At 41.2% G+C, this 9,429-nt stretch overlaps 2 protein-coding genes across 2 annotated transcripts in view; both read right to left on the bottom strand.

Moving 5' to 3' along the window:
* Positions 1 to 1,071: 1,071 nt before the first annotated feature.
* Positions 1,072 to 4,446, bottom strand: LOC117945627 (gastrula zinc finger protein XlCGF57.1). Its single transcript, XM_034873233.1, has 3 exons — positions 4,226 to 4,446; positions 3,516 to 3,982; positions 1,072 to 3,128 (listed from the first exon to the last, which is right to left on the bottom strand). Exons 2-3 carry the CDS (start codon positions 3,946 to 3,948, stop codon positions 1,744 to 1,746), a joined length of 1,818 nt encoding a protein of 605 aa, XP_034729124.1. The 5' UTR covers positions 3,949 to 3,982; positions 4,226 to 4,446; the 3' UTR covers positions 1,072 to 1,743.
* A 2,774-nt stretch (positions 4,447 to 7,220) lies between these two features.
* megf8 (multiple EGF-like-domains 8) overlaps positions 7,221 to 9,429 on the bottom strand; it is an 18,414-nt gene continuing 16,205 nt past the window's right edge. Inside the window, exon 44 of the mRNA XM_034873206.1 lies at positions 7,221 to 8,714. Within this exon, the coding sequence (XP_034729097.1) occupies positions 7,221 to 8,714 (1,494 nt within the window). The remainder of the gene's footprint in view (positions 8,715 to 9,429) is intronic.

Here is a 9,429-nt window from a genome sequence, read left to right as displayed (position 1 = left end):
TAATATCTAGCCTAATATAATGTAGTAAATGTAAATTGTTTTGAAAATAATATTTTAATTACATGTGCAAAAGGCAAAGAACTGAACATTTGACATACTGACTTTCATAGGCAAAGTGAAACCAACAACTTGTCAACTGTACAATTTGCGAAGGATATGAAAAAACTAAAACTTACTTACGAACCATGTTTTGGCGGTCCTTGAATCGGGTGCTTCATGCAGCGTGAAGGCGTCATTCATTCGGCGTGTCTTCACTTTTAGATTTAATTTAAAACTTGGCCCCAGAAGAGACGACCATGTTCAGCTTGTCAATATGGTATGACAGGGCTAAGCTAGTTTTGTTGTCAGCTAGCTACGTAAGGTAGTGTTGGCACTGCATCAGCCTTTTAGCCCAAGTAACGTTATGAGCTTCATTTCAGTTCCAACCAGTTGCTATGGTCCAGTCGCGTGTGCCTGTGAAGTTATACATGTTAAAACGTGTCTGAACATAACACTCATTTGTTTTAAGACAATTTGACGAATGGTGGACTGTGTTGACTGACTTCGTGGCAACATATTAAACACCTAAATGAATGCGCATATAGTAAATTTCACGTGCGTGCTCTGCCAGTTTAAAATAATGTTAGGAAAGTTTTTAAAACCGCGTGGCCCTCGCGGGCGGAGCTCATATGTTAAGGCTACGAGAGAATGGAATTCCGTGCCTTGCATTAACTATCAACAACCAATTCTCCTGCCTCAATTCTCCTTGCTAAAAATCCACAATTCATCATATTATGAGTGTTTCATGAAGCAGAGGTTGACTAAATAAATCCTCAAACAGCTCTTTTCACCAGTCTCCATTTCAAAGTTTTACTCTTCACCGTTTCCAAGCAAAATGTTTTTTTGTTTTTTTTAAATAGCATTTCTACAAGCCATTTCTCTAGTTTTCAGTTTCTGGTGAAATATGGCAATCCTCATTGTGGGCATTTAACACATTTGGCCTCTCCTGACACACAGACACAGTATCAAAACAAACAAACAGTTTATGCATTCATCAAATAATAATTTATTTATTTTTACAGATATACAGCACTGATTTGTAGGTTTGAATTTTCAATTCCAATGGCGAACCTGTACTTTCAAAACAATTCCTAAACCAATTCTTACATATACAGGTTTACTAGCAATCCAGTGAATGGTTAATATGCTTTTTACGTCCGTTTTGGTGAGCCTAAAGGGAAAATATGGCATTTTAAAAGTAGCCTACTTTTATGGTAGCTAGCTAACGGTAGACTACAGAGAAAGTTTGATATTTTTCAACACATTAAGTGGAACCGAAATGAGGAACCAAACCATATTGGAACCAGGTTTCGGTAACCAACCCTAATGATCAGTGGAAAAAGAAACAATCCATTATGTGCATGTCCCACCGAGCACTGCCTCTATCCTAAAACCTAAATTATAGAGACCTACTCTGCACACAAAAATGATACAATGCCTGGGATAGTGCTTTAATAAATACACTACCCCATGTTCCATGCAATAACAAACATGACTAATGCCATGTGTTCAATTCACTTTTCACAATAAGTTAAAATAGTCATCTGAGTCAAGAGGGTTACAGAAAGTTCAAATAAATATTTGTATACAGATGAGTTTTGATTTTTACCCCTTCATTGAAAAACCTAGCACAACGCTCTATACAGCTCCCATAGTTTCCACTTGAGATCAACATGGCTATTTACAGTCCTCTCATTAAAGACCTCAGCGACATTTAGCCACATGCCCAGAGAGATGGTGCGAGCGAGCAAACCGGCGGAGGCAGTTGGGGCAGGAAAAAGGCTTCTCCCCCGTGTGAGTTAACATGTGAGTTTTCAAATGGCCTGACAAGCGAAAGCTCTTTTCACATTCTTGACACGTGTAGGGACGCAAGTTAGTGTGACTCCTCCTGTGCTTGCCAAGATCTCCAGAGGAAGTGTAACGATTGTGGCAGTCTGGGCATTCAAAGGGCTTTTCCCCAGAGTGTATCCTCTTATGCTTCACCAGGTCACCGGACTGGGTGAAACTCTTGTCGCATTCAGTGCATTTGTAGGGTCTCTCACCAGTGTGGGTGCGTTGGTGGTTTTGCAGATGTGCAAGGCGAATAAACCTATTGCCGCAGACTGTGCAGTGGTAAGGCCTTTCTCCAGTGTGTGTGCGAAGATGTATTTTCAAAGCCCCGAGATCTCCGATCTTCAGGCCACAGTCCCCACACTGGTGAGCTTTTTCATTGGTGTGGAGTTTGGTGTGAACCCTGAGGTTTCGCTTTGTGTTAAAGTTCTTCCCGCACACAGTGCAGTGGAAGGGTTTCTCACTGGAGTGCGTTCTCACGTGGAGATCCAGGCTTGCCTTGAATCCAAACTCCTTTCCACATTCAGAGCAAGAATATTCCTTCTTGCTGGAGTGTGTGGTTAAGTGGCACTTGAGGTGGTGGGATCTTAAAAAGGCCTTCTCGCACACCTGACATTTGTACGTCTTCTCCCCTGTGTGTATTTTCATATGCTGTCTCCAACCGCTGCGCTCCACGAATCTTCTGCCACAATCCTTGCAAACAAACGGTCGGTCACCTGTGTGGGTGCGCATGTGATCCTCCAGGCTTTGAGGTGTGCCCATCTTCTTGCCACATTCTGGACACTGCACACCAATGTCCAGACAGATTGGCTTATCCTCTGATTCTGTGTTATGCGGTTCATGACACAAATGAGGCCCTTGACCCCAGGTAGCTTTGAAACTCTTCCCACAGTCAGCGCAGCTGAGATGCCCTCCTCTGGTAACTACAGACATGGTGTGCCAACGCTGACAGTGATTCTTCAGATTCTTCAGGTACTGGAAGCTGCGTGCACAGGTTGGACAGGGGTAAAGCCTTCGGGGAGGGGCAGAAGGGTGGGCTTCACGTACATGGACCCTAAGGTGTACTTTAGATTTAAAGGTGCTGCTGCAGACTGTGCACGTGTGTTTAGGGATGAGGTTAAGTGTGCGGCTTGAGAGGCAATTTTTCAGCTTGGCAAGATACTGTTTCTGATGGACCCATTTGACATGTTTCTCCAAAAAGTCCAAGTCAGTAAATGAGATAGTGCAGTGAGGACATGGATAAACATCAGATGGTGACTCTAAGCAGGAGAGGAAGAGACACACACACACACACACAATTAATAAAAGGGGATGATGATTTTACACTTGCCTGTTTTACAGACAATCTGAAATATAGTGGTTTGAAGTTACAAAAATACTCTTATCGCGACGATATTCAAACTATTTCCACCACACTGTCTGAGACACTGAGATCAGATGACATAAGTCAGAAGGTAAATACAAATGCAAGTGCAAAACAGCTAATGGAAAAAACACTAAATATGCTTTATAAGCTGAAAAATGTCTACAGATATCTAAAGCATTGCCATTGTTTTAGGGAAACCAATAAGAACACTTACTAAAAACACAAAAAGGCAAAAAAATACCCAGGGATTGTATGTTTTTTACAAACTACTTGTTCCTACCTGTGCAGACCTTTTCTCCATTTTCTTCTTGGATGTTGCCCGATGCCACCTGCTCACTGTCTCGCTCTTCTTTAATCCACAACTTGGACTCCTCCTTGACATCAGTTTCAGCCAAATCATATTCTGGGTGAGGGTCAGAGTCCCACTCGTCCTTTATGGGTCCCTGTTGATGGTGAACATCTGACCTGGATGCCACAGTCTCAGGCTTACTGTCTAAATGACTTGAGGAGTCTACATTGTTGCCTTCACTAATCTCCTGTGAATATGGTTCCTCCTTGATTTGGATGTTAAGAGCAGCTCTGTTAATGTACACCTCCTCTACTTCACTCTGCAGCTCTGATTCAGATTCAGTTTTAACACTGACCACATCGTGTTGTTTCCCTCCTCTCTTTACTTTGCTTAGCAAAGACTCCTTGGCAGATTTAATCTTCATGTTGACACCATAAGGATTTCGTCTCGTTAGTGTGCTGCGAACCAGAGGAGCACATTGTTGAGGTAAATATCTTGAAAAGCAAAGGCAGCTACATTCAAGTCAATGCAAGCAATACAATAAAGAAAACTTCAAGCGTCAGCATCATCGCCAAGCTACAATAACGGCAACATTAGCCTAGCAGCAGCGCTAGCACTGAGGATTATTTACTTCCGTTTTCTTGTAGCTATTCAGCGGTTAGTCTCAATCCGCTTTTGTGTGCTATAAAGAAAAGACTTACCGTTGAAAATTACGCAATTTAGCCAAAGCTCCTTTTAAATAGTTAAGCTAACTGGCTACATCGGTCTGTAGTGCACACAGGAAGAGTACCACTCACTTCCTCGTTCTGGCCAGGCCAGATCAGTGATGTCCAGCTTACATCCGGTTACAGTGTAGCGTTAATTAAAGTGACATCAACTAAATAGCAAAGAATCGATTGACTAATATGCTTTTATTCTATTTGGTATAGCTGAATTGAGAACTTTAAAAAATACATATTTGTTTAAAAAGTACTTGAGAGATGAGCTTGAGAAGCTAAACCTCTTACTTCAAAGACATAAGCTAATTAATGTAACTGTAACTGCTCACCAGTGTGGGGACTGTCACTCCCTATGTTAAGTCGTTTCTTTAAATATCAACGATTAAGTCGAGGGCAGATTTGAGTTGCGCATGCGTCACTTTGGGACGTGTGAAGATGTGAGTTGCGCATGCATCACTTTGCGAAAAGTAGCATACAAGATGCTAACAAGACATTTCTGTAATGCTAATACAGTTAAAATGGACCTACTTAACAAAGCTGGTACACTGCACAAGCTAGCAATCAAACACAACAAGATTGTCAGTTGAGCGGCGTTTTGACTTAACGTTGGCAATCAAATAATCAGATAGCTAAAGCGTTTTTGAAATGACTGTTAGCTTAGCTACAAGCTAGCAATCAAACACAACAAAGGCTGTCACTTGAATGGTGTTTTGAGCTAGCGTTAGCAATCAAACAGTCATAGATAGCTAAAACGTTTTTGAAATGATTTATATCTTCTCTTATTGTTCGTAATGAGAAATGTTTATTAATTCATGGGATTCACAAATTTCAGTACGACACGTTATGCCGTATATCGTTTAAATCTGAGCATGCGCAACTCACATCTGCACTCGCCCAGAGCCGGTCTGGCTCGACTCTCATCGGGTATGACAATAGACAGTTAAAGAAATGCGCAACTCAAATCTGCACTCGAGTTACATCGGGGAATGACAGGGACTGTAACTGTAAACTGTAACTGGCAAATTCCACATACACACCTCTGACTTATTTAAACGTATTTACCAATAAGACAGACAAACGTAACATAAAAATCCACTGAGGCTTTTTTTTTTTTTTAATTTCTTTTTATATTTTCCAAAAATGAAATATTGAAGTTATGCAGCATACTTTGTATTAACATTTTTATTTTCGAGGTCTCATGTCCTAATTTTCATTTTTTAATCAAGAAATAGTATTAATACTCATTGCATGTTTCATTCCTTCTGTACAAAACACACTCACAATCCCGTTCATCAGACTTTATTTCAGCCGACTCCAGACCAAAAATCTTGACACATTCTTCTGTACAACACTGTTCCCTTCTTCAAAAACAAAAACAACAGAAGTTATGTACAAAAATATGTTTAAAAAAAGAACACACAAAGACACAAGACAAAAAAACAATAGTAACACTTCCTTGTGGATTGCTGTTATAAATAGTGACAGTATTTATTTGAGCTTTAGTTTGCTTAACTATGCTGCCATTATTCAGTTTATTTTGTTCGTTCGATAAAAAGCAAGTAGCATCATTCTGAGATCATGCGTGACGCTGTGTGCCATCTGAGGCTGGCTGACATTCCCTCTTAGTGTTTCATGTAATGAAGTAATGGGGCTCATTGCCTCCATGTAGTGCAAAAAGGAAAACAGAGAGAAAACAAAGGATAATAACGTCAACACCAACCCGTGAACAAGTAATTCAGTCTTACTGAAAATAAAAATGGTGTCAAGTGTTCTCAAAATATCTCACCAGGAGAACTCTTTCCATTATCACTGTAATTTCAGTAGAGTAACATTTTCCAACCATACTGTATTTTTTTTGCATCCAATTTTTTATATTATATATATATATATATATATATATATATATATATATATATATATATATATATATATATATATATATATAAAAATTCTAGCTATAATTGGCTAATACAATCACCTAAGCAGACAAGTTGTCTGAAAGAAGCAGTCCAGCAAAAACTAGCCAAACACCAACATACATTTTATCAAATTAAAATCATTCAACAAAATGTAATGAAATGTTTCAAATGGACACATAATTTCTTCATTTTATGGACTAATTTGGTTAAATTATCATAGCATCAGGACCAAAGACTAATATTCAAAACATTATCCTTTTTTTTTTACAAAAACAACTCATGAAACAAAAAGGATGTTTTTAAGTGTAAGCCAGTCGACTCACACACAAGGCAAGAAGTGAAGGCAGATGAGCAAAAAAACAAATAAAAGTGTAACAGGTGAATGAATATGCAAATGCATACTCAGGAGTCTGTTTAACAGAAACATGTAGCTTAGAAGCCTGCCATATACTGAGTTACAATTATAAATCACTCATTGACTATGATATAAAAAAAAAGAAATCTCACAAGCAACGCTGACTTTTTCACATGCGCTGACAATCCACATCTTGCACATTATGCTGAACCAATTTAAGTGTTAAGCAATTTTTGATTGTCACTTTTTGGGGCATAAAGCACATGTTGGTTCCAAAGAGAGCGGCTGTATTTTTAAAAAAACCTCTGTTGGTCAATGAGAAGAATTTTGGCAACAGTCCAGCTTCAGTCTTTGTATGAGACTGACTGTTGAGTGTGCTCATACCTCTTTAGTGATCACAGACAGGATGCAACATAGTTTTGTTGATACGTATAGCAGTTGTACTGCATTCGCGCACAGCTCACTTGGTCATATGAAGCACTGAATTACAGTATAGCAAAACATAATACAATAAAATACACTTAATTATTAATTATACAGTGTATGTACAACTCTGTTCAAAATGCCCATGTTAACTGACATTGTCATAACTCTTTATTTTGGACATTGTTTTTGTCTTGCACCTTTCAGAAAATTAATTCATCAAATATCAAGCACTTCACTGACTTATCCCATGTCCTTTTGAAATTCTATTGTTTCTTCCCTACATAGCCATAGTGGTCAGGTGTTGATGCCCTAGCAGCCCCTTGCGACCTGCACCCGCCCCTGGGTGCCCTCCTCCATTACCATGGCCACAGTATTCTTGCAGGTTCTGACGCAAAGTAACCAGTGCAGAGCCCAGACAGGCACGATTTGGAGCTAAGACACCCCCGGGCAACTGGAAGAGGACGGTGGCCACCCCAGCCATGCCGTCATCTGTTGGCTCTAGAGTGATGGGTCCTACCTTAAAGGTGGAATAAGAAAAGCCCATGAGCTGAGAGAGGAAGGGGTCGGAGCGGCAAAAGTGCTGGTAGCCGCTGTATGTTGATGGGTGGTGATGATGTGAGGCCGGGGTGCCAGATGTGGTGCTGGTATAGTGGTGGGTGTTCAAGTAGTGCAGCGGCAGGTGCTGGCTACCGTTGCCCCCTCCACCCAGGGTGAGGTGATGGTGGGCTGTGGGTCCAGAGCCTGGGTCATGTTTGTAGGCGACAGCTCCTGCCCTGCTCCTCTGGCCCACCACCACTCCTCCTAACTTGCTTGTGCGGGCATGAGCAAGCGATACAGTGCTGCCCCCCACCCCTCCACCAGCTGAAGGCAGGTAGATGAGCTGAGGCTCTTCCGGCTCAAGGTATATGGTGAGTTTAGCAAAGGGCCTTGACGCCATTTTGGTCATCTCCTGAATGTGGCGACGTTGCTCCCGACGGAAGTCCAGAAACTGCTTAACCTTCCATAGGAGGACGCAGACCGACAGGAAGAGGAAAAAGCAGGAGAAGAAAACTGAGAAGAAGACAAAAAGATCAATGTGGGCTTGGTCCTGTCGCAGAAACAGCAGGCCCTGGGACTCTCCCTGTCTCTCGGCAGTTCCCACACCTCTCAGAGCAATGTAGAAGCGGCTGGATTTCAGAGAGTGCACCTCATGTGGGAAGGTGATGACCACACGATCTCGAACACCACGGACAATCAGCACTGTCTGTTGTTTCAAAACAGTGATGTAGGTGATGAGTCCTTCAGCCCGCTCCTCCGTAATTTCTCTCTCTGCCCCTAAGGGTTTTGCTTGCAGCTGCAGGGGGTTGGGGGAGAGCACAGGACCCCCGAGACTGGATGAGGCATTGGCAAGCACCTTTATAGGGGACGGAGGTGAATCTTTATCTATACCTGTTGTTGTCCCCCGAGTTACTGCTTCATCCTCAATCTTGATGGTGTGAATCCCTGTGTTACGGTCTACATCCACAATGAAGATGTCATGAGAGTTGGACACATACACTTCCACCTCACCAAAGGTAACATCAATGGTGACTCGAATGTCTACATTGGTGAACTTTGGCTGTGCAGAGAAAAACACAGTGCGCCCCTTGGGCAGGTTGCGAATGGTGGGATCATGGAAGCAGTTGGCCTGGGATGTGGGGTCAAAGCAGCATTCTGTGTCAACGTTGAACTGACGATAGCACTGACGCCCATTCACCGGTGTGCCATTAAAGGAGTCTTTGCACTTGGCACACTAAATAGAAGATCAAGACAAATACACATTTTAGATTCAACATCTACATATATACGGTGAGGAAACTAAGTATTTGAACACCCTGCTATTTTGCAAATTCTACCACTTAGAAATCATGGAGGGGTCTGAAATTGTCATTGTAGATGCATGTCCACTGTGATAGACATAATCTAAAAAAAAAAGTCCAGAAATCACAATGTATGATTTTTTTAACTATTTATTTGTATGATACAGCTGCAAATAAGTGTTTGAACACCTGAGAAAATCAATGTTAGTATTTGGTACAGTAGCCTTTGTTTGCAATTCCAGAGGTCAAACGTTTCCTGAAGTTTTTCACCAGGTTTGCACACACTGCAGAAGGGATTTTGGCCCACTCCTCCACACAGATCTTACTCTAGATCAGTCAGGTTTCTGGGCTTTTTTAGATTATGTCTCTCACAGTGGACATGCACCTACAATGACAATTTTAGACCCCTCCATGATTTCTAAGTGGGAGAACTTGCAAAATAGCAGGGTGTTCAAATACTTATTTTCCTCACCGTATATACATATATACATGCATACATACATACATATTATATATAAATAAACATACATACATACACACACACATACACACACACATATACACATATATAAACACACACACATATACACATATACAGACACACACACACACACACACACACACACACACACACACACACACACACAC

Source organism: Etheostoma cragini, chromosome 6 (genome assembly GCF_013103735.1).
Source record: "Etheostoma cragini isolate CJK2018 chromosome 6, CSU_Ecrag_1.0, whole genome shotgun sequence".
Lineage (NCBI taxonomy): Eukaryota > Metazoa > Chordata > Actinopteri > Perciformes > Percidae > Etheostoma > Etheostoma cragini.
Note: the sequence above shows the minus strand (reverse complement) of the source record. Positions and strands in the feature narration are given on the sequence as shown.

Excerpts from the sequence above, each read along its gene's own strand:
- LOC117945627 (XM_034873233.1), bottom strand. The coding sequence starts at position 3,948 with ATGAAGATTAAATCTGCCAAGGAGTCTTTGCTAAGCAAAGTAAAGAGA. Across the intron at positions 3,129-3,515 it reads TGGAGAAAAGGTCTGCACAG|AGTCACCATCTGATGTTTAT; the intron begins GTAGGAACAAGT and ends TCTCCTGCTTAG.